Below are 25124 nucleotides of genomic sequence, written 5' to 3' on the forward strand. Positions count from 1 at the left end.
AATTGCCTTGGCATCCTTTGAAAAATCAATTGATCACAAATGTGTTGGTTTATTTCTAGACTCTCAATTCCATTCCATTGATCTATATGTCTGTCTTTATGCCAGTACCACACAGTCTTAATTACTATAACATTTGAGTAAGGTTTGAAATTGTCAAGTGTGAGTCTTCCAACTTTGTTCTTATTTTTAAGGATTGTCTTGGCTTATTCAGTCTCCCTTGTGATTCCATATAAATTTTAGGATCAGCTTGTCACTTACTTCAAGGGAAAAATAGCAAATGGGATTTTGATAAATTGCATTGAATCTGTACATCACTTTGGGGAATATTGTATTTTAAGAAGAAGTATTACAACCAATGAACACAGGGTGTCTTATCATTTATGTAGGTCTTCTTTAACTTTTCAATGATATTTTGTAGTTTTCAGTAAACAAATATTATACTTCTTTAATTTATTCCTAAGTATTTTATTTTTTCCACTACTATAAATGGAAATTTTGCCTTAATTCTCTTTTTCAATTGTTCATTGCTTGTGTATAAAAATACAATTTTTTGCATATTGATCCTGTATCCTATAACTTATTAAATGCATTTGTTAGCTTGAATGACTTCCCAGGTGGCACTAGTGGTAAAGAACCCGCCTGCCAATGCAGAAAACATAAGAGACAGGGGCTCAATCACTGGGTCAGGAAGATCCTCTGGTTAAGCAAATGGCAACCCACTTCAGTAGTCTTGCCTGGAGAATCCCATGGACAGAGGAGCCTGGCAGGCTATACAGTTCATGGGGTCGAAAAGAGTCGGTCGGACATGACTAAAGCAACTTAGCACATACAGCTTGAATAACTTTTAGTGGATTTCTTAGAATTTTCTATATATAAGGTCATATCATCAAAACAGAAGTGATTTTACTTCTTCTTTTCCAACGTTTATGTCTTTTATTTATTTTCTTTTACTGATTGATCAGGCTAGACACTCTAGTACAATATTAAATAGAGATGAATGGAAAGGGACATCTTCTTGTTGTACCTAATCTAATGGGAAAAGTTTCAGTCTTTCACCATTAAGTGTGATGTTAGCTGGGGTTTTTCATAGATACCCTGTGCCAGGTTGAGAAACTTCCCTTCTGTTCCTAGTTGGTGAGTGTTTTTACCATGAATGGTTGTTGAATATTATCAAATGATTTCTATGCATCAACTGAGATAATCATGTGGGTTTTTTCCTTCCTTCTATTAATTATGTGTATCACATTGATGAATTTTAATATGTCAAACTGACTTTACATTCCAGTAGAAATCCCACTTGATTATGGTGTATAATTCTTTTAAGATGCTTTTGAATTTGTTTTGCTAGTGTTTTGTTGAGGATATTTTTGTACCAATATTCATAAGAATGTGAATCTGTAGTTTTCTTACAATGCCTTCTCAGCATATTACTGACTTCATGGAATGATATAGGAAGTGTACCTTCCTCTTCAATTTTTTTGGAGGGGTTTGACCAAGGTTTTTTAATTCTTCCTTAAAAGTTTAGTAGACATCACCAGTGAAGCTATCTGGTCCTGTGCTTTTTATATGTTGCTTAATTGGATTTGATAGTGGCTTTTATTGTTCTTTTTTTGAGGTTTTTTTTGTCTATATTCATAAAGAATATTGCTCTGTAGTTTTTTCATCATATGTCTCTTGTTTTGGTATCTATGAAGCTTTAGCCTCATGGAATGAGTTGAAAAGTTTTGCCTCTTCAATTTTGGGGGGGAAATTTTGTGAATGCTTGGTATTAATTCTTCTTTATGTATTTGGTAGAATTCACCAATTATCTTATTCTAGGGTTTTATATGTGGGAAGTTTTTCAATTCATTGTTCTATCTTTTTACTTGTTATATCTATTCAGTTTTTTCATTATTGTCAGTTTTGGTGGTTTGTGTTCTAGAAGTATGTTTGTTCCAATTAATGTATCTAATTTGTTCACATACAATTGCTCATAGTATTCTTTTTTTGTTTGTTTGTTTAAATGCGTTTTATTTTTAGACAACCTACATGACACTTCTCTCAAAAACAATGCCCCTGCTCCAAATAAATCAACGTTCAAAACAAATGAAGAGCTCAAGATGACATCAGTCCCATCTGTCTAAGTCCTGGTGTTGTGTGGATGAAAAGCAGTGGCCAGCCAGTTATGACAACAGGTGATTGATCCAAAGTAACTGCCAACTTTGTTAACATTTTTCCATCTCTAAACCATCCTTAAAGAAAATCATATATGGGGTTACACCATCCTCACGGTAGTCCAGCAGAACAACCATGCCATCTGGATTCATGTTTTCACCGATAAAGAACTGATAGTTTTTGAAATTAGCAAGGATGTGCTTGATTTGTTCTGCAGTCCCTGTCATAAAAGGTTTTACTCTTTCTGGTCTCCCTTTGATTGACTTCATGTAATTTTTGATGTACTTCTTGTAGGCTTCTTTTGTGAAGCTGGTTTCCTGCAAGTGATGGTTCATGACAATATCGACACCAGTGATTAATGGGCTGTCGGTACCTTCGCCCTCGGGGCCTTCAGCAGAGGCATTTCCACCAATGAGCGAGTCATCGATGTTACCCTCTGTCCTACTGACCATCTTCCCCTCCACCTCCAGACACAGCCCGTCCGCAACCTCCCGGATCTTGTAGATGTCGGAGAACATCTCCTCATGGCTAATGAGGTCCCGGTAGATGATCATGATGGCGAATGGAGGGAGGCGACAGCGGCTCTGGCTTAGCAGGAGCCCGGAGCTCAGAGCGAGCGCAGTGCGGCGGGAGCGGCGCTCCGGGGGAGGGCTGAGCGGGCAGAAAAGCTCTCATAGTAGTCTTTTATAGATGGGCTTCCCTAGTAGCTCAGATGGTAAAACATCTGCCTGCAGTTCAAGAGACCTGGGTTCGATCCCTGGGTCAGGAAGATCACCTGGAGAAGAAAATGGCAACCCATTCCAGTATCCTTGCCTGGAAAATTCCATAGAGAGAGGAGTCTGGCAGGCCATCATCCATGGGGTTGCAAAGAGTCAGACATGACTGAGTGAAAAACACCTTCTTTTATAGTCATTTTTATCTCTGTAACATTAGTAGTAATGCCTCCCCTTTATATCTGATTTTAATAATTTGGATCTTTGTCTTTTGTCTTGTCTATCCCATGAATCATAGCCACATTGGCCTCTTTGGAGTTAGAGATCCATATCTTTAATTCAAGGAATTGGCTTAGATTATCCATGACCCAGCTCCATGGCCTGAAATTGTTCTAAAGGCAATAAGACAGGGCAGATGTAGGTCTTATCAAGTTTGTTTCTCTCCTCTTAGGGATCACTGTTCTTTATTACTTGATATGTAGTGTCTTGAAACTCCTTGTTTCATATTCTGAGGTTCTTTCTTTGGTTGTTCAGGTGGGAGATTAAATAAGGTCCACCTTGGCCAGAAGTAGAAGTCTTAATATCTTATTATTTACAATTACTTGGTGCCAGCACAGGGCAAATATTCATTACAACAGCAGGCCTAAATCTTTGTAGAGGATTTTGTTTACTATATGGCACATAGGGCTTTAAGTGTAGGGTCATCTGTTACCTCTTATGAATATTTGTATTAGGATAGCCTAATCTTTTGTCTCAGCTGTGACTTAACAATTGGAGTTTCAGATATTATTCTCATTAACTCTAGTAATACAGAGTTTTACTTTATCATAAGTGGGAAAAGTAGGACAAAATTGGTTTTAGGCTCTGATTACACAAAGTGAAATATTGTAAGCACCATTGGTGTAACAAACACATTTCTTAGTGGGGGTAAGGAGTATGAAAACAGGGAAGGAGAAGTGAAAATCCTCCTTTCAAATCCTACATAGCAAACTATCAATTTTTTCATGTACCATGTGTCATAGAACTCTAGACTAAGAAGAAATCTTACCAATCCCAATCCTTATATCCTATTCTACTAGACCTCTTATCAGGACTTTAATAGCTAGGAAAGATGGTTAAAATAACTTCTCCAAGGGAAAAAAGTGGATGAAAAGATAATTATTTGGAAAGGTGGTAGGGCCTGGTCTCTGGCATGTCTAAGATCTCCTGTAGTTCTAAACCTATTTCCAGAATATCAACTCTATACAAACAAAGCAAGAGTCAACTATAGTTTTCTAAGACGTAAAGTAACCAAACTGAAACCCTTGACAAGTAGAATGTTGACCTATTATCATTGTTGTGCTTCCACAAAAGACATGGTAGTCTTGCAAAAAAAAGGTTTTTGCAGTTTCTATATCTTATATGAAATATATCTACTGTGTAATGTGAGATATTTAGCTATAATTCTCAGTACTAAGCACCATCACCAATACCTCCTGTCATCCCAGAATGAGCATAATCTTCATATAAAGAGGAAAAAAACATAATAAAAAGGCAAGGTTGGAAAGGTGGTTCCCAAAATGCTACTGAGAAAGTTAAAACAATAAGAAAAGTTTAAGCATAGATATATTTTAAATAGCAAACATGCATTCAATTCCCTGAAATGTTGTAGAAAGCACAAAAATGTTAAAAAAAACTTCTTGGGAGTTACAAATATGGAAATATAGAATGAACTGTGGGCATCACATTTTTCTGTACACACTTAAGAATTTACTTCCCATTTCAATGTTTTCTTGCTCATCTTGTTACTGAAATAATATTTCAGATAACTGCCAGTGAAACAGAACACCTTATAATGCATATTCTGAGATTAAAAACTCAAATCATTAACAAAATGAAAAGGCAACCTACTGAATGGAAGAATATATTTGAAAATCATATATTCAATAAGGGATTAATATCCAAAATATAAAAAACTGCACAACTCAATAGCAAACAAAACAAAAACCAACGAAAGAAAGAACAACCCAAAACAATCTGATTTAAAAAATGCACAGAGGATATGAATAGACATTTCCCCCCAAAAAAGACAAACAGTCAATGGGTACATTAAAAGATGCTCAACATTACTAATCATCAGGTCAATGCAGATCCAAAAAAAAATTATATATTACCTTACACTTGCCAAAATGACTATCATCTGAAAGGCAAGAAATAACAAGTGCTGGTGAGGGTGTGGAGAAAAGAGAACCTTAGGTCATTGTTGGTAGAAATATAAATTGGTGTAGCCACTATGGAAAAATGTATGGAATTTCCTCAGAAAACTTAAAGATAAAACTACCATAAAATCCAACAATTCCACTTCTGAGTATTTACCCAATAAATTCATACTAATTTGAAAAGATGTATGCACCCTTATGTTCATTACAACATTATTTACCAAATAGTCAAGATGTGAAAACAATCTAAGTATCCATCAATGGATGAATAAAGAAGTTGTGGTATATATGTAAAATAGAATAGTACTCAGTCACAAAAAGAATAAAATCTTGCCATTTACAACAACATGGATGAACCTTGAGGGTATTATGCCAAGTGAAATAAGTCACAGAGAAAGCACCATGTGGTCTCACTTATATGTAGAATCTGAAAAGCAAAACAAATGAACAAAGAAAACAAAATCCATAGATATAGAAAACAAAAAGGTGGTTATTGGGGGACAGGGAATGGAGGATGGGTGAAATAAGTGAAGGGGATCAATAGGTACAAGTTTCCAGTTATAAAATAAATCATGAGGATGTACAGCATTACAGATGACTATAATCAGTACTGTAGTTCTGATTTGAAAGTTGCTAAGAGAATAAACCTTAAAAGTTCTCATGGCAAGAAAAACATTTGTAACTTTGTATGGCAACAGATGGTAACTATACTTATTGTGGTAATAGTGTATGCCAATGTTGAATAATTACACTGTATACCTGAAACATGGTGTTCTATGTCAATTACACCTCTATTAAAAAAAGAAAAACAAAGAAAGAAAGAAAAACAAGAAATGTCAAGGAGGGTGTTGTTTCTGTTTCAGTTAGATGGACCCAATGTTTACTATTAAGTTAAATCAGTTGTCTCCTCCTAAATGCTCAAAACTTTATTCTAAATAAGTTTTCCCCATTTATATAGCACAGCACTGATGTTACTGACAAATTTCAATGTAGCATGCAACAGTGGTTCCTAATTGCTTTGGCATTTATCATTCACAAGAGACAGGAGGGAAATTTGTCTCGTTTTGTACAGCTCAGTTGCATTTCTTATCTCTGAAGTACACTTAAGCAGCAAACTGGGACTTAAGGTAGCTGCCTGAAAACTAGCAACCATTAAAATGCATGTCCTAGAGGAAAAATGTATTGGTTTTTCTAAAACAGAATACAGCTTAGCCTCATTCTGTGCATTAATTCTGCATAATTTCTTTTGCATATTTTATAAATTAGGGGCCATCATTTGGTTTACCCATATAGCCATACTCACATTTTCCAGGTTCTGCCTTTGAGTTCAAAATATTTAAAAAAGCATTTTGGTGCATTTCCAAGATGCCCTTTGGGGTCAATTAGCACCTAGTAATATTTTTCTAAGCAGTCACTGGAGGTGCTTAACTAGTGCGCGTACTTAGGCGTGTTTTACCTGACAAGTCTTCTGAATAGGTTTTATGCTTTAAAGAAACAGTACCTCTTCACATTCTATAGTGAGCATGTGGCTGCTCTACGTGATTAAGGGCGTGGAGACGCTGAAGTTCTGTTCACATACTCTTCAATGTAAATCTTTCCAGCTGTCAAGTTCTGCTGATTGTCAAAGCAGTCACACTGACTATGCCTACTGTTCCAGGAATCCAAGTTCCATGAAAATGTGAATCACCAAATGAGTATACAATGATTATATAGACTAAAAAGCACAGATGTGCCTGTTTCTGAGGGGCTGTTTGGGATGAAAAAACATATATCTCTGGGCTATGCCATGGTAAATACAGATTGCCTCCCTTGAAGAGAGGATTAGAGTTCATATATATCTATGTAGATGTGTATATATACACATACATATACACACATACGGGCTTCTCAGGTGGCAATAGTGGTCAAGAACCTGCCTGCCAATGCAGGAGACGTAAGAGACACAGGTTTGATCCCTGGGTCGGGAAGATCCCCTGAAGTAGGAAATGGCAATCCACTCCAGTATTCTTGCTTGGAGAATCCCATGGACAGAGGACCCTGGTAGACTAGTCCATAGGGTCTCAGAAAGTCAGACTTGACTGAAGTGACTTAGCATGCATGCATACCCACAAACAGCTTCCCAGTGGTTAAGAACTTGCCTGCCAATGCAGGAGACTTGAGAGACATGGGTTCACATCCCTGGGTTGGGAAGATTCCCTGGAGAAGGAAATGGCAACCCACTCCAGTATTCTTTCCTGGAGAATCCTGTGGACAGAGGAGCCTGGTGGGCTACAATCCATAGGGTCGCACAGAGTTGGACACGACTGAAGCGACTTAGTACACATGCATACATAGATACACATTTTAATTACATGTTTTTAAGATAATCTGTTGTGGACAGTTTCTAATGATAAAGGCAGTCTAACTACGCATTCCCAAGGTGATATTCTTTTACACACAACTTCTTAGGTACATCAAGTCAAGCTGTACATTGAACTTGATTGTCCACAAACACAAGCCATGTAGCTTGTCGATTATGCACATGATGTGGGAACTGCTTCCTACCCTGTAGTCCATCTGACTCCACCAACCCCCTCCCCTTTCCCGCACTGATCCTTGAGCAAGCATGGGTTCCAAAGTCTTATTACAGTGTCCTTCTCTGTGGCAAGGGTGATTTGGTAAAAAGGAATCAAGGAGGTAATCATTTTTTCCAGTGTTCCTTTAAACCTTTGGCTTCTGATTAGGCTGACAGTAAGTGTGCTAATATATTCTCGACATTCAATTCATTCATCGATGCAGAAATGTTTTCTGCCTGTTCATTTGTGTATTTTCCTTGTATTCATATTCGTCTTCCCAGTGGTTAAAAATAAGTAAATGAAAAGGGAGTCATTTAAAGGGCATGAGTAAGTAACAAGAGAAGATGAAAAAAAACTGTAACTGATTACCTTAACCTTATTGACCTGTCTCTTCTCCTTAGGATTCATACATTACCAGAATTGACATGAAAATTCAAGTTCTACACTGGGGACTTCCCTGGCAGTCTGTGCTTCCACTGCAGGAGGCACAAGTTCAATCTTGGGTCAGGCAACTAAGATCCCACGTGCCATGTGACATTACCTCCACATTTGGAGAATGAAGACTTGAGGTATTAACTATTAAAAACCCTCCAGTTTTGAGGCATAGTAACGTTAACCCAAACTCTTAGTTATCCCAACTGCTTTATTCTGAAAAATGCAGTCAATTCTTAATGGGGCAGAAAAAATATATTTAAAATGAAGTAGTGGGAGCAACGGGCTTCCCAGGTGGAGCAGTGGTAAGGAATCCACCTGCAATGCAGGAGACACAGGAGATGAGGGTTCAATCCCTGGGTCAGGTAGCTCCCCTGGAGAAGGAAATGGCAACCCATTCCCATATTCTTGCCTGGGAAATCCCATGGAGAGAGGAGCCTGGCAGGCTCTGGTCTATGGGGTCGCAAAAGAGTTGCACACGACTGAGCAACTAAACAGCAAGTAGAGATAACAGTATTCATTAAAAAAACGAATCTCCACACAAATAACATTCATGAACACATTTATTGCGAGTAGCTCTATGGAAAGGCAAGTCAGATATATATATAAACACTATACAGAGTTGCAAGGTTGTCTCCCAAAACTGCAAATGAGATGTTTACAAAGAAAAAAAGAATACAAGAGTATTTACAAAGGAAGACAAAGCCAGAGCAACTCAAAGCAGATCTGTGAAAGCAGAAAGAGCAAATGTAATGAACTGTTGGAACTGGAACATTTTAGTTTTTACTGACTAAGTTAACTATGTCTGATACCAAATGAAGTAGAGAGGTCACAAAAAATCGTTCCATCATTGGTTTTTCTTAACAGCAGCATAAACTCGTAGCTGAAAAGTAAGTGATATGTTGGTACACTGACTCTAAAAAGATTCCTCCAGCACAATACTGAATAAATTAGTTGTGTCTGTAAACTAAGAAGTTGTGTCAAAAGATTGCATATTTGTTATGCTGTACCTGTGACTATTTGTACCTGTTACTATGTGTACTGTTGTGTATGAGGGCTTCCCTTCATTTATTCAGCAAGTGTTACGTCTGTGCTATACCCTGTCTGTTGGCAGCCTCTGAACCTAACATGTAAATAAAGCAAGAGAGCATTTTCCCCCCAAATAATCTTTTCTTTCCACAATTCTGAACGATTATGACTTAACGTGAAAACAAAATGGTGAGAGAAGGCTTGAGAAAGGCTGCCTAAAGACTGCATTGTTACCATAATAAACAAAAGCCACACTGCATTTCTTTGACTAGGTTGGGGAAAAGCGAAGAGTCTGAAGGAACTGGTGAGACTGATGCCCTAGCAGTGACCAGTAACTGGAGCAGTGATTGGTACTGCGCCACATCCTCTCCTCAGCCCCATTCACAAGGGCACAAACAATAGGAGAACCCCCACCCCATCCCCTTGGTTGATAGGCAAGGAAAAATAATAGAAGTCAACTCGGTTCTTCAGAAAAGTTAGTGTAGCAACACATGTACTAGAAGCCTGCTTGAAGATAGAAGTACACGTTCAAAGGCATCAGAACCGAGTGGCAGAAAACTTCAGGTAAATGTTACACTACTTCAAAGTTGCACATCAAATGCGAAGCAATTTTTTTTTAAAACAGAGTTACGCACAACAGGTACATCTACAATCACATGTACACAGGTACACAAATGTGTGCACACACGTTAGCACTCACACAGCTATTACAGACACTCACACCCATCGGTGATGAGGTTTGCCAGTGATGGTACAACAAGTTGTGATTTGTGTGCCACCACGTAACAAAGCTCTAAGCAAGCTTCAAGACCTTTGTACCTTTCCTCTGTGATCACCACCTGTTAGTGTCATGTTCTCAAAGGTCCAGGTTCCTAAAATCTTAATTCAGTTTCCATCAGAGACAAGCAAAAATAGGAAGGGGGAGCTTGCTCTGATTCATTTTTTAAATTCTGTTCATCTTATATAGTCTTGTTGCCCAAAGGGAAACAAAACCTTATAAGAGGTTCCTTTTGGCTTAAATTTCAGTCAGAATACTGATTGATTTGTACACACTAATTCCTTGAATATGGGAAACTGATCTCTTTATAGGAGCCCTGGGCATAGGAGGGAAAGTGTGTCAAGGAAAGAGCCAGAAAGAGGGGGAGAATGGAGGGTGAAAGGGGGAGGCCCAGAGTGGCAGAGAGGGTCTTCGTGAAGAGACTTTCTGAAGAACTTTGCTTCATTTAGGGGGAAAATGTAGGTTTTAAAATTAAAAAAAAAAATGGTTTTGGAAATGTTCAATTGATTTGCAAGCAGAACATCACAGTATTGTATATGAAGAAACAGATCCTCTGTTCTCCAGTTCTGTCTTTATAACATTGGCAAAGTTCAGTCAAGATATCAGTTAACAGTGAATGTGGACAGAAAGTTGCAGTTCTGTTCATGAACAAAACTGAGATAATCTGCCCTTTGGTCCTGCATTTAAAATATTAGAAATGTCCCATCCAGATATCAGTCCAGTTGAAGTTTAAGTCTTTGATCAAGAAAAGTTTTGTATATATACTACTCAGAAAGATTCCAGATCATACCTACCTTCTCAGGAACATAACCTTCTTTATCTCCTCTTATTTCAAGGGTTTTCAACTTCAAAACTAAATCTAAGTTTTATACATTAGTAAAATTGATATTGGCCACATTTATACATAGGTCAGTAATGTTCTTAAGAAGGAGCAAGTTGTGAGATATTCACTTTTATACATTTGTTTCCTTTCAAAATGACAGATTGAGGAGGGAAATCAGAAAATAAAAGCAAAGTAGAGTGAATTTCTTAATTCAAAATCACCGGATCTATAAGGCAGCACTAACAATGATCTGTGTTAAGATTATTCAACTGCCAGCATCCACTTGTAGGCTTTTAGAAATTCAGGTTGCTTTCTATTCAGAAGCCTGTGAATTCTCTTTTAGGCAGATCTGGAGTAGACAAAGATGAAATTCCATAAGCATCACGTTTCTTCTAAATTGTTTGTGGCAATGTAATCACTCTAGGAAAAAAATAAAAGATGACAGAATAAGTGTTACTTTCAGGATTAAACTGTGAAGCGTTTTTACCCCCACCCTGTTCTAAAACAAAATTGAACTAGTAGTTTTGAGAACCATATTGAGGACACTTCCTTGGCAAGGACATACGTACTAGGCTGGATGCCTATGACAAACACCAGCACAAGCCCCACAAAGACCTAAGGGCAGTTACTCCTTTTGCCCCCAGGCTCCACTCTGAATTTTCCAGTGGATAGCAGCTTTGTCAATGTGCATGCACTGCTCTACTTTCTCCCAGTGAGGCCAGCAAGTCAGCCTGGCGTTGGGTGGACAAAGAGCAGCTTTTTCTTCTCTCACATGCTTGACTATGCTTCACCAAATTATGTGGCATGAGTCAAACGATTCAAGCACAGCGTTGGTGCTAGTCTCCAGATTCAATCACTAAGGTGTTAGTCACTCAGTCGTGTCTGACTCTGTGACCCCATAGACTATAGCCAACCAGGCTCCCCTGTCCATGAAATTCTCCAGGCAAGAACACTGGAGTGGGTTGCCATTCCCTTCTCCAGGGGTTCTTCCCGGCCCAGGGATTGAACCCAGGTCTTCTGCACTGCAAGAAGATTTTCTTACTGTCTGAGCCACGAGGATTTCATCTAAAAGAGTAAGGTCATACCTGCAAAGGAGATTTGAATGAAATCTCCATCTGTCTTAAAAAAAAAAAAAGTTCTGGTATTACTCTCTTGTCCTTTTGCTTATTAAGAGGGTACATAATTGGGAGTGGGGCAGAGGAAGGGTGTCTGGTATACTGAAGAAGGTGCTGGATTGCAGAAGGGATGGGGATAAATGGTCAGCAAATTGATTATGGGATGTGAGTGTTAAGACCAAGTCACATCAAAGAACCAAATACTCCATTTCATTATAGCTGACCTAAAAGAATCCATGGAAAGCATTCCCCAAAGTAGGCTGCAAGTACAAGATCTTGTATTAAAACAGGGGTCACAAAGAGCCTGACCTGACTGAGCAACTGACCTGAACTGATACATGTTAACTATTCACTCTTTCATCAGAGGTTTTCAAAATGTAACCACTTGCATCTCCATGAAGCATCAAAGCTCTCCACTCCCCTCTCACCTACTTACGGCAATTCGTCATGATTTACTCTACAGGGCACATGAAATAAATTTTTAATTAACACCATAGATTAGGAAAGATATTGTTTTCCTGTCAACAGTTGGCTTAGGAAATTTTAGACTCTGTGTATTTATCAAGCTTACATAGGATGAAAGGTGTGATCAGTAGAGGTTAACCATGATGGTCCATGCTCAGTTATCTGCTGCAAAATTAGACTGTACTAGCATTACAGAATTTTGAAACTACTGTCAGCCAGAGGTTTTTAACAGAAGTTTAAGGTTAGAAAGGTACTGCACCTAATTTGGTTTGCTTTGTTTTAATATAAAAACGTTCATACATAGTATACTGAATATGCCTTAAAGGAGATTTCTTACTACTCCCTGTATTTCACAAGTGTTTTCCTAGAAACATACAAATTAAGCTCCATCTGACTACCCCAACAACATTACACTAAGCCTGAAATTAGGGGCATTTGTTCCTATTAGAGCTTTCTTCCTTTACTTTTTTAAAAGTGACAGGGGTTCTAATAAAAATTTGATTTGTATTTCAATTGTTTTCCCATGACACCTACACACCAGCATTGAGTGAATGCTTGATAACATACTAAAACCTAGCAAATAATGGTGTGATTTCAAGTTTACTTTACAAAATATATTCGTCAACTCTTGATTAGCCATGCCAGTAGAAAGAAATACTGCTATCGAAAACAAGATAATCCAAAAATAATTTGCTTTTGAAATGTATTATGGGAACTTGAGCCACAGATTTACCTGTATAATCCTGTTTTACTTAGGCCAATATTAAAATGAGTTTACATTCCCCAAGAACATTTCAAAGAACACCATAAGAAATAAACCAGAAGCTTGATGGCTGGCAAAGGAAAGCAATTTGGGATTAACACTCCATCAGAAACAGTCTGGAAAATGAATCAAAGGGCTGACAGTCATATCTGAGTTCTGTTTCCTGTTCATTTTGATATCATTTCACCACCAGGAAGGTAAATGGCGGTGCTTTTAATAACGTGATATGATTTTGATGTATTACTTCCACTTGAGACTGATGGGTTATAAATAATTACTGTATCACGTATTCTAACTTTCTGATTAAGCAAAGGTCTTTTTAATGACAAGTTAATTCCACCCCTTCTCCAGAAGGGATAAAACCTCAATGGACTCTGATGGGTCAAAACATTCTCCTACTTGTGGCCCCCCAAATCTGACAGACATCATTTTCTTCTCAAAAACAAATGCAGCAAATGTTTCTATCTCAGTTTTTATAATTATATAAACCTGACCATTAATCTTTAATATACTGATAAAACACACATGACATCAATACTCCCGCAAATGTATAGGGTGAACAAAGTAGGCAGTTCCTCCAGGGCATTCCAGGTCTCTTCATGTGAATCTCAAACATGCCTGTATTACTGCCTAAAGTCCAACAGAGCAGTGGTTCCCCTTCCCAGAGAAGCCCAAATGATAATATATCCAGTTAGTCTCTCATTCTTTTTCCACTCTCCCCAATCCCATGGCCTGTTATCTTACCTCCAATCTTCCTAGAACTAAAGAAACAATTCAAGTTCTGTTGAAAATTTTATTAGACAACATGCTATCCAGCCCCATGGTCAACTGGTGATCACCAACAAGCGGGGGCAACAAGTGAAGCACTGAAGATGGAACAAACTAAATGAGGAGGAAATGGAAGCATTTAATCCAAAGATGAGTGTGTAATAATACAGTTACATTACTTAGTTTAGCATTGCCTCTGGCTTATATGTAGATTTTTTTCCACCAATAAGAAACAGATCATCACATCTTTCTATGCCCTGTAAATACATAGGAAGATGACTCTAAAGAGCTTAAATGAAGTGCTATCCCTCAAGGGTGAAAACTAGCAATAACTGCCGCTAGTCTTTACAACACCAATCATAACAGACTATTGTCTCCTTCATTGATTAGAAGCTCAAATATGCTTCTCCCTATACTGGCAACGGTTTTGTGATGGAAAACTCAAAAGAATCTGTTAAGGAAAATGAATGATGCTTGTAAACCTCCATCTCTTCAAAGGTCAGTTCAATTGCTTCACACCTGCCGTTTGAAAGCAAGCCCTGGACCACTTATGCATGTTCATTCAGGTCTTGATTATCTGGATACAAACTATTTGGGGATCAGCTACAGGACTTTCATCACAGGTCAGCTTCTCCACTACCTCCCAACACACACTCAGGCCACTTCATGCTGCTGCCTAGTTACTGAAGACTTAAGGAATGCAAGTTACTGGAATTCTCATATAGGCAGTCTCTGATTTACAAGAGACATATTCCAGGGCTCATTGTTTAGTTGAAACTCAAAATAAATTATCCTATGAAAACAATATTATAAATAAATAGTGGACAGGTTCGTAGGTTCGTCCACACAAGCAGATCCCGAACTGAGAGGGGAACGATTTTGACTGCACCCAACAGTCATGTACAACATCATTTCTGTGAGGAGACATGTTCGAAGTTTTAATATGAGACTCCAGGAAAAGATCTCTTCAAGCCATAGTAATAAGAATAGGGTCCCCTAAATTCAAGCAGCTGTAATAACAGGGCCAGGGTGGCAGTAGTGAGGGGTGGGGTTGGGGAGGTCTGAGGGTGAGGACGGAGGCGTAACTTACGAAAAAGCAGGAGTGGGAATTCCCTGGTGGTTCAGTAGTTAAAATTTCATGCTTTCATTGCCATGGGCACGAGTTCGATCGCTGGTAAGGGAATTAAGATCCCACAAGCCACGTGCTGTGGCCAAAAAAGAAAAAGTAAAAAGCAGCAGCAGGAGTTTAAAACCATATATATTGGTCAAACTTTCAAGGGCACCATGGGTGCAGGTGTGAGTCATTTTCAAGGTGAATTTAGAGTCAGTCTTCATTGATATTCTCTAAGTTTCAAGTCTACAAGTAGTAAATTAGTAATCATAGAGAGGCAAATGATATAAATTGTGAAAACTAGCTAAAGTGACTACAGTTTATGGGGAATTGGATATTCAGTAAATCCAGAAGACCTGGCTAGCATCAAACATAGTGTGGTCAATCCAACCATGAAAACTGCTTTAAACACCAGCCCAGCTGCCTCTGTGCCAAAAAGTGAGACCAGGACAGGCAAGCAATGCTCTTCCTGTGAGTGGAGCACAGGCAGGCTGTGAACTAGGAGCAGCAACTTCTCAGGAAAGAAGTCTTCCCTCTGAGGGCCTCCCTTCCCTTGTGGAACTCCCAGAGTGGGCTCACCTTTACTGCCAGAGAGAGGCCAGGAAAGGCATGTTTTCCTGAAATTAGGGAGGGTAAGACTAACAGAAAACAACCCATAAGAAAGGGGGTGTCAGGAAGTCAGAGGAAAAGTGCAATAACTTTCTCATTTCACTAAATATTTCAGTACATATTTTCATTAATTCTAAAAGAAATTAGTCAGAAATAGTAAGGTACCCTCTAAAAGAATGCAAATCTGAACTAGGATATAGGTCTACATTAAAAAGAAAAATCTTTAAAAACCTCTATTTCTCAAGTGTGCAGCCTAACATCTGAAAAAGAAGATGAAAATCTAAGACCTGTTGCTGAACAACCAATAACCAATGCAGAATTGCTAGAGAATGCAGTTTGATGTTATATGGTGAACCTATTGTCTTGGCAATTTTATCAGTAGCCTTAAAATTAGCAACTGATAGTTGTGGTAAAAACTGAGTGTGCTGTATTCATTTCATTATTATAAAATGTAGCCTTTTTCATCTCTCACTTCTCACTCAGAACCATGCAGTGTTTTCCAGTAAATGATTTTCACCATCTTCGAGCCTGGCAGCACCTCTTAGACAAAACATACTGCAGGCTTTAATTAAGCATTTTACAAAAGTTATTTTCCAATACTGCCAATAAAATGTCTGAGCTATTTTTACATAGTCATAAAACATTTTTTAAAATGGTGCTAAGCAAAATGAATTTATTTTTAAACAAAGATTTTTATGTCCCTAGGAAAGGATTCGATTTTCGAGGTTTCTAAAATGTTCTTCCCTGACTGCCAAGGGCAAATTTGCATTTTAAACAAATGAAGAGCATCTCTTACTACAATGCTTTTTTTTCCCACCTGTCTCATCTTATTCTGTTTTTTGTTTGCACCATGATGGTGCCGACTAGAATATCAGATTTTATACATATAGACAAAAAGGAGTTGAAAGACTTTTGGTAATAACTGGCAAATGTCAATGGAGTATTTGGAAAAACCACACACAGGTGACTTTACTTAAGGAAAGGATCATTAACAGAAGTTTATTGAATACACCCCTTTCATTCCTTTCAGTGTTTCTGTGAAATCCAAATAGAGTATTTGTGTTTGGGAGGTAAAGATGAGCAAACTCCTCCTGCAACCAGATTTAAACCCTTCAATTCCAGTACAAGTTATATTCTTTTATTCCAAAGCTATAAACAGTTCAATGTAATGAAAATGACCCAATCTCTGGTGGATGGCTCAAAATTATAACACTCCGAATGAATTACTTATAAGCAAATTGTATACTATCAAATTCAAGAAGACTTGGAAATTTCCCCAACCTTGCCTATATCATAATCTTCATCAATAGGAAAATAGCAGATTGAACATCTGATGAAAGGGCAGTGTGGTATGCTGGGTGGAGCACTGGACTTGAAATCAAATGTATGGATTTGATTTTCTGCTCTGCCACTTACCTCTTTGACCATGGGAAAGTTCTTAACACCAACTTCAGCTCCAGTACCTGCTATCCCCCAGTAAAATAATGAATGTAAATATGCTTTGCAAATTATAATGCAGTAGGCAACTGTAAAGTATTTCCTCCATCAACAAGTTGACAATTTAACAATGATCCCTTTTAAATCACACACAAGATGCCTGATTTCTCTCTACACTGGTTATCCTCACCTATTTCAACATGAAAACTTGGGGGTCACTCGAAGAGTTTGTTCCCCAAATAGTTTCCTGTTAATGACTCTGAAGCCTTATAGTTCATGTTTGTTAATTAGGGGAAGGAAAAGAAAGTAAGAGATCTTGTTTGAGTACTGATGCATGTGTGATATTCAAGTCCTAGTCCTTGTTTAAAGAGATACTTTGCTAGTGAGTAGCCAAAATTCCAAAATCACCTGGGATGGATTACTCAAAAATAGAATGAATCCACATAAATAATGATTGCCAATACCTTTAGATAACTTTAATAGAATGAAATCCTCTTTAATTGTTATAGATCAAATACCTCTACTCCAAATAACCATCCAGTGTTTTTTTTTTTTTTTTTGGTGGGGATGAATGTTGTCTAAAATAAGTGACCCAACAATGGTGATTGAGAAATCTCTGCTATGCAGAGATTTAACTCTAGTAATGTATAACAAATAAGTCCAATAAACAAAAAATTTGCTCTCAGCACCTATAATTTATAGCAAGAGGATTTGGCGGTAGTACACTGAAAAGGAGCTTATACCTCCTTCGTGTTAATAACAGGGACTAAAATTTCAAAAGGTAATTAATACAGCTTGTTTTTTTTGCTTTTTAATACCAAGTGCTATTATAACATTACTAATTTGGCCAATTCTCTCACCCCTCCGAGAGTTGCTTTTACCTTCTCATCTCTGGAATGGAAAATCAGTGAATTATTTTTAACCTTAACTAACTTCAAACTATGAATTCTACATCAGATACAACAGTAAAAGAAGTAAAAATGTATTCGTAAATCAAGAGCCAGAATAAACATATAAAAAAACTGCATTCTCCTTATAAATGCTAATACTTATAACCCATGTGTTTAAAATCTGAGGACTTCACACTTCTTAAATTAGTTCATTTATTAAAAACTCAAGTCCAGTTTATATTTATGGGTGGTTCCAACTGTCTTAAACAAATGGCTTTGAAGTACTTACTTATATGCAGTATGAATTGTGGGTAAATGAGATTACATATTAATTTTGTGTTATATGAACAAAGCTGTCTCACTGCCTTATGGGCTCCCTTCATCTCACTTAAGTTACAAACAGATCCCAACTGTAAAGATGCCAATTCTGAAGAAGCATGTAAACCATTTTAAGTGAAAATACGACTGACTAAAAAGTGGGATTTGGGGACACAAAACTTTAGCTTTGTGTTTTTTCTAAATGTAATAATAATACCAACAGTAACAACGACAGTAGTTGCATTAGTTGCATAATAATTCACGTGTAACACTTACTATGTGCCAAGCACTCTTCTAAGCATTTGCAAAAATTAAAATTACCCTGAGAGATACCTAACTCCTAATGAAGACTGTGCTTTTGTTCCTTTGTCAAAGCATATTTGTTATTTTCTAAAGTGATCTTTTTTTTTTTAATGTTAGGAAGGCGGAAGCAAGATCAGAAATGGGTGAAAACTATTCTTTATAGTCACAAAATGATCAGAATCAGCCAGCTTGCTCTTAACCCTTCACAGACAACATTCCACTGTATCAATTTGCATTAAGGTGGTAGCAAAAGTAATTTCCTTCAGTTTCTTTCTATATATCCTTGCTTTTATATATCTCAGTAAATAATGTGCCTTAATCAGTCTCAGGACCAATCATTTTTGCAAGAAACTAAATCACCTGTTGAAATTGTTGAAATGTCAATGTTTGTTAATCCAATGACAAAATTAAAATATGTTATATTTGCAAAGTGCTTTAAAGGCCCAAAGTCCTTTCACATTCCCTCTCTTGTTTTAACCTAAGCACTTACCTCCCTGTGAGATACAGCCTCCTTGCTCGATAAAGTTAGGAATTTCCTCAAGGAACAACACATTTACAGAACATTAGCCTCCAGAATAGCTACAAAGTTATCTGAAGTTATTCATAAATCAGTAACCTATGCTAATTATTTCATGATCTAGATAATATTTGGGAAGACAGGGTTTATTTAAGGAACAAGAAATTTTCACTAACTTTCATCTTTGCTGAAACAAAGAGTAGTGGAAAATATAGGCAAACCTCTACGAAAACTTGTCCTTTCCACAACACCACAGGGACATAGATTGCTATGGAACACCCACATCAGTATCAGTTAGGCTCAAACAATGGCTTAAGACCAGTTTCCAGGTGTGCTTTACGGAATAAAATAGATCTGTTCTTGAAAAGCTTGGTATGAATTAAATGCTTGGAAACAGTGTTGTATATTTTAAACGCATGGTTCTGTTAGTACTGATCATCGTGTGTGAGTGCCCACATGTGTGGGTCGGGGGGGTCCTCACAATTTAAAGGAGACCTGAATTGAACCCTTTGGCATGCCAAAGCATCCTTTTGTCGTTTTAATGGTCACTCCTTAATGTGTCCATGCTACAAACATGAGTTTTTGTAAGGCAAGTTTTCTAAAGCAGGGGGAAAGAGGGGAGGAGGGCTACACCTGCACTAAATAGGGAGCTTGTTAGGTGACTGTTGTGATCAGTCCCTGACTTGTTCTGCCTGATCAAGCACAGTGGGCAGAGATCCAATCACAAAAGCATTCCACAAAGCAAGCAAAGCAAGAATCTTCACTAAACTGACTACTGGAATGAAAACTGCTGGGGTCCATCCCTTCTCTTCCCTGGAAAAGAAACACATATCAGTAAAGAGGGGAGGCAGTGGAGACTATGGAGACATCTCCCAAAACTGTTTCTCAAGAATGTCTCCAGGGACACTGTAACAACACTGCACGATGTATACAACAGATTTACTTGAAGTCTTATTTCCAAGTCTGACAGATCCTATTCTTTCTTGTTTCTTCCTTTGGAAAAGTAACCCTTTAAAAAAAAACTTTCCCTCTTCCAGGGTAAGCTGCCCCTGAGGTCAGGTCTGCCCCCAGGCTTACTATCCTGCTTTACTGAATTGCCCAGAAGATGCACCAATTAGATGTTTTAAATGGTTTTTAAACCTTTCAAACAAATAGTCATACCCATTATCGTATTACCATACCCTCTTTGGCGGGGGCGGGGTGGGGGGGAATTACATGAAGAAAATGTGGCCCAGCAGATGACTTGCCTGTCACTATTAGTGACATAGAAAAGGAACTCTCAAGATTTCCAGCAATTTATCCTGTGTAAAAACAAAACAAATTAACACCAAAACACATTCCAGAGTCAAACACCGTCTTCTTTCAATCACCTGTTGTTCTGTATTATTTACCTTTGGTTCCCTCCAGACATTCACACTAACAATTGAGATTCAACCTTCTTGGTAAATCTCAGCAAACCAACATAACCATGACTGCTTCTTTAAAAAATAATTTTCAGAGGAGAAGGTCATCAACTCGCAAAGGTTAACAGTTGATTATTACTGCTTAATATCCAGTGCTCTTATTAAATGTCCTGCAATTAAATGTGGTCATTTGCAGAAAAGCAGCTTTTACATGTTGATTTGAAAATGAGTTAATGGGATTCCACGGACGACGACGTCCTGTTTGCATAAATCATAAGCGTTAAGAAAGTCTATCTGAAAGCATCATGTTACACATCCTTAAGTTTGAACTACTTCTAAAAAGTAGAACCAATGTTTAATCGATAATCAGTGCTTTCCAGGTAAGAAACTTACTATATTAAAACTTCAGTTTTAATATAATAATGATTCACATGAATGAATGATTAAAACAGAATTCTACTTTCCATTCTAAATAAGCACCAGTGAATGAAATATATTCCTAAAACTGTAAACAGGGGGAGTGCATCGATTTATTAAGGAATCGCCACTAACTTCAGGGAAATGAATTAAAAAATCACCAACCTCTTTGGGGAGAGTCGAACTTCCCGTTGTCACGTCTTGCAAAGTCCATTCTCACGTACGTGTCGTCGTCGTCAGAATCTTCTCGCTCTGGGGGTCTGGGCACCCGGCCGCGGCCAGGTGATGGAGGCGGAGCGGCGGCTGCAGCGGCAGCCCCACCGGCTCGGTTCTCACCTCCGGCCAGGTCTGCTGATGGGTTTGGGGCTCTGCGGTTCGAGCCACCCGCAACGTCTTGGGCCCCCCTGACCGCGGCACCAGCAGCATTGGCAACAGGTAGGAACCAGCGGACGGAGGCGGAGTCAAATCCAGCGGCGGCCTCGAGGCCGGCGGCTGCTGCGCCGATGCCGGGAGCTGCGACCAAAGCGGAGGCGGCGGCTAAAGCCCGGCCCACGGCTAAGGTTGGCACGGCGGCCGCGGCCGCGGCGAAGGAGGCGGATAGGTCTCTCTCGAGGCTGTCGGTCGGGAAAGCCGAGATGGCGGCTCTGGCGGCTGCAAAGAAACTTTGCGAACGGCTTTGTGGGCGCCTTCGCTCGAGCTCTTCTCGCAGCAGCAGCCTCGCTACAGGTGGTCGTTCGCAGCAGCGGCTGGGGGAGAGAGAAATGTTCATACAGCACTCACAAAATGGGTCGACCACGTAGATGCGACCGGTTTCGGCATCGTAGCGAATGGCACTGTCAGCAAAAGGCACAGCTGGTGTCATCGCTGGGTTGAAAATCACTTCGATGTAGTCACCTTCTTCCCTATTAGCAGTGCTCCCTGTAGCACCTTCCAGAAAGAAGGGATTGGCACCTGGGATAGCTCTGAAGAGATCTGAGAGGTTGTCTGCTGGATTTGGAAACGGCACTCCGAACTCAACATTCACATAATTGGAAAAGGCAAACTGTCTGGGGTCGGCAATTATGCCCCACACACCTGGAAGTCTTTGAAGACATGGATCTGGCATATTATAACCTCTCTTAGGGAAGTCAATGTTGACGTAGCCCCCAGGGCTGTCGGCTTCTCTCTGCTCCTGTGTGGGCTTTTGTGGTTTTGGCTTGACTTTGTTTCCTTTGGTCATAAAAGGAAGTCTATTAGGTCTCTTAGCCTTGTTCTTGGGGGGCCCATCACCTGAACGCTTGGAAGGTGATCCCCCATCTCTAGGCTTTGAGAACGACCCTTCAGCTGAAGGCTTTGAAGCTGTATCTTTGGGGCCTCTGTTAGATGAGACTTCCTTCTCTAGGCCCTTTCCTAGGAATTTTCCAGGTAACATCGGTACATATTCACTGTGGTCACTCTGTCCCAATGGGGAGCTCCGAAAAGGATTTGGCAGAGAGAAGTAGGAGCTCCAACTTTTGGAGGAAGCGCCTCCCTGAGGATTTCTGGGGTTTTTGGGAATGGCGCCAGCTCCAGGAGCCATGAACATGTAGTCACTATCACTGTCATTGTCCTTTGAGTCATCCTCTTTAGCAGGATCAGGTGCTTTTGGAGGACTTGGCACAGGTGGTGGGCTCACTCTGGGAAACATCATCATGTACCCTCTCGAATCTTCGAAAGGTGATCGAGAGTGCCGCTTTTTGGACACAGAGACATTTTGAGGAGCCATGGGCATGTAGTCACTGGAGCTTGCGAGAGGAGCAGCCACGCCTGGCCTCATTGGCACATAGGGATCATCCTCGTCTTCATCAAAAGCTCTGGCTCTGTGGGGCCCCCGAGCTGCACCTTCTGGGGGCTCCGTGTCTTTCACTTCTTTGGCTTCTTTACGTTCTTTTGTGGCCCCTCTGTCTGCACAAAAATAAAGTCGGAACCTTCCCCCAGACTTCCCTTTGCCACCAGTTGCTGCACCTGGTGGGGGTGGGGGTGGAGGTGGCGGAGGTGGCGGCATTTGCTGTTGCTTGCTTTGAGTTAATTTGCCAAAGTAGGATCTTTTCTTCAGAGATTTCCCACGATCACCATTGCCTTCGGGGCCCTTCCCACTCCCCGAGCCTTTGCCCCCTCCCGAGTTCTTGCCACCGCCTGAGCCGTGGCCATCTCCGGGCCCCTGGCCACGGCCTGAGCCGTGCCCACCTCCAGCTCCCTGGCCACTGCCTGAGCCATGCCCAGCGGTGCCCTGGCCGTCTCCCGAGCACTGGTTTCCTCCTGCACTCTGCTCCCCAGAGCCTCTGCCACTTGAGCCATGGCTGCCACTTGAACCCTGACCACCTCCGGAGCCATGCCCCCTGCCTGAGCACTGACTTCCCCCGGAGCTTTGGCTACTGGAGCCTTGCCCACTTGAACCCTGTCCACTTCCTGAGCCCCGGCCATTTCCCGAGCCCCAGTTGTTCATGGGCATATAGTCACCTTCGTTTTCTTCCTGATCCTCTTTGCCCTGAGGACCGCCTTCTTCCCCCGAGTTGCCAGAGCCAGAACCAGAGGCTTCAGGAGACACGGGATCTCGGTCGTGGAGGGCTTCTGTAGGGCACTGGATGCGCACAGGGCTGGGTGCGGCGCGGCGGAAAAAGCTGGCTGGCACTGAAGTCGCTCTCCTGGATCTGCGCCCTCTGGGCAGGTGTAGTCTTCCTTGTCTGGAGGGGGGCACAGGCTCATTGGGTGTTATGTAGCGCCTGGAGAGGAGCATCTCGTCTTCCCCGTCGTCACCGATGGCCCAAAGGTGGCAAAACTGCTCAAAGCGGGACCTTCGGAGCCAGCCACCGGGCTCGAGCGGCAGCATGTCCAGGTGCCTCCTAGTGGACAGCAGGGTTAACAGGTGGCCGCTGATGCTGATGCTGTAGCTGCGGCAGCGGGCTCTGTACTCGTCCGCACACAAGGCTCGCATCTTCTCCAAAAACAGCTCGTGCATGTTTTGGGCCACCACACAGTCATCCACTTGCATCCAGAGCTCCCCCGGACCAATGACGGTGGACCTACCGACTTCCAAGAAGAAATACTGCTCCGAGTGCCCACAGCGACGGATGCTCAGGAGCTGGACGACCACGCTGGCCACTTCGGTATTTAACCTCACGAACAGAACCTCCTCGTCGGTAAGACAGAGCCGGAACACGCCGCTCAGCTCTTTTCGATGCCCCAGCCCCCTGGGCTTGACTATTACCTGCCACACATCTTTGTAGAAGGGTGGCTCCGCCGCCGCTGCAGCCGCTAGCGCGGCGGGCTCTCCCTCCGGCTGCGCGCCGAGCGTGCCGCAGCGGCGCCGCTTACTCTCAAGGATGAGGCGGCTGAGCAGCAAGTACCAGCTTTCTTGCTCCGACTCATTCTCGGCCACCATCGCGAAATACTCGTTTTGGGTGAAAAGAGCGATGAGGTGTGGGTACCTTGCGTCGGCTCGCTGGCTCACCGAGAAGCACTGGTACAGGGTGATCACGCGCCGCGGTGCAATGAGTGCGGGGACAGTGGCGCCGGAGGCGGCCGCCGCCGCTGCAGCCGCCGCGGCGCGGACACTGTGCCGGAACTTCCTGGCATTTTCGTAGTATTCCAGCCGAGCTGGGGCGTCGGCGGTGTCGAGTTTGAGCACGAAGTAGCGCCAGTGCCCATGCTTCTGCTTCCGCAGGTAGCCGCGTTTGCAGACTTCGTCCCCGACGGGGAGGTCCTCCTCGTCGGACTCCGAGTCTGACCGGGAGCCAGTGGCCGTGGAGAGCCACATGGCTCCCGGACAAGACGACCCGGTCCCAATGAGTGCGGTGGGGGTTCTCGAGGAAAGAAACGGGGTGGTCGCCGCCGCAGCTAGAGCCGCCGCTGTTGCCGCCGCTGCAGCTCGCAGTCTCCTTGTCGCTTGGTCGCGAGCGAAGGAGCAACTAGCCATGGTGATGCACGAGGGTTTTAAGGTGAGCGAAAGGGAGGGGGGGGCTCGGGGAGGGGAGGGATGGGGGAAGAGGCCGTCTACCCCCTCCGCCCGCCCCAGCCCCCCCCTCCGCCTAGGCCCGCGCCCCCGCCCACTCCACTCTAAGCGCGCGGCGGCGGGCAAAACAACACGTGACCGCTGCCTCACGCGGCTGCCGCTGCGGCTCCTGCTACAAGCGCAGCAGAGGGGCGCGAGCCGCCGCCCGCAGAGGTGTGCGAGGGAGGGGGTGGCCGGCCCGAGAGGTGGAGCCGCCTCCAACCCCTCCTAGACCCTCTGGGAGAATCTCCCGGCCTGTGGGTCTCGGGAGGACCCACGGGAGGAGGCGGGGCCCCTGGCCACGCTGGTCCTAACGG

General features: G+C 41.5%; 2 protein-coding genes across 2 annotated transcripts; both read right to left on the reverse strand.

The window, feature by feature from the left end:
* Nucleotides 1-1981: 1981 nt before the first annotated feature.
* On the reverse strand, nt 1982-2817 carry LOC122689783 (translationally-controlled tumor protein-like). Its single transcript, XM_043896514.1, has one exon. It carries the CDS (start codon nt 2706-2708, stop codon nt 2205-2207), a length of 504 nt encoding a protein of 167 aa, XP_043752449.1. The 5' UTR covers nt 2709-2817; the 3' UTR covers nt 1982-2204.
* Nucleotides 2818-8603: 5786 nt separating this feature from the next.
* On the reverse strand, nt 8604-24732 carry IRS4 (insulin receptor substrate 4). Its single transcript, XM_043896308.1, has 2 exons — nt 20964-24732; nt 8604-11102 (listed from the first exon to the last, which is right to left on the reverse strand). Exons 1-2 carry the CDS (start codon nt 24730-24732, stop codon nt 11098-11100), a joined length of 3774 nt encoding a protein of 1257 aa, XP_043752243.1. The 3' UTR covers nt 8604-11097.
* Nucleotides 24733-25124: the final 392 nt, after the last annotated feature.

This window comes from Cervus elaphus, chromosome X, assembly GCF_910594005.1.
Source record: "Cervus elaphus chromosome X, mCerEla1.1, whole genome shotgun sequence".
NCBI classification, from domain to species: Eukaryota; Metazoa; Chordata; class Mammalia; order Artiodactyla; family Cervidae; genus Cervus; species Cervus elaphus.

Coding starts and splice junctions, on each gene's coding strand:
- LOC122689783 (XM_043896514.1), bottom strand. CDS start 2,708: ATGATCATCTACCGGGACCTCATTAGCCATGAGGAGATGTTCTCCGAC.
- IRS4 (XM_043896308.1), bottom strand. CDS start 24,732: ATGGCTAGTTGCTCCTTCGCTCGCGACCAAGCGACAAGGAGACTGCGA.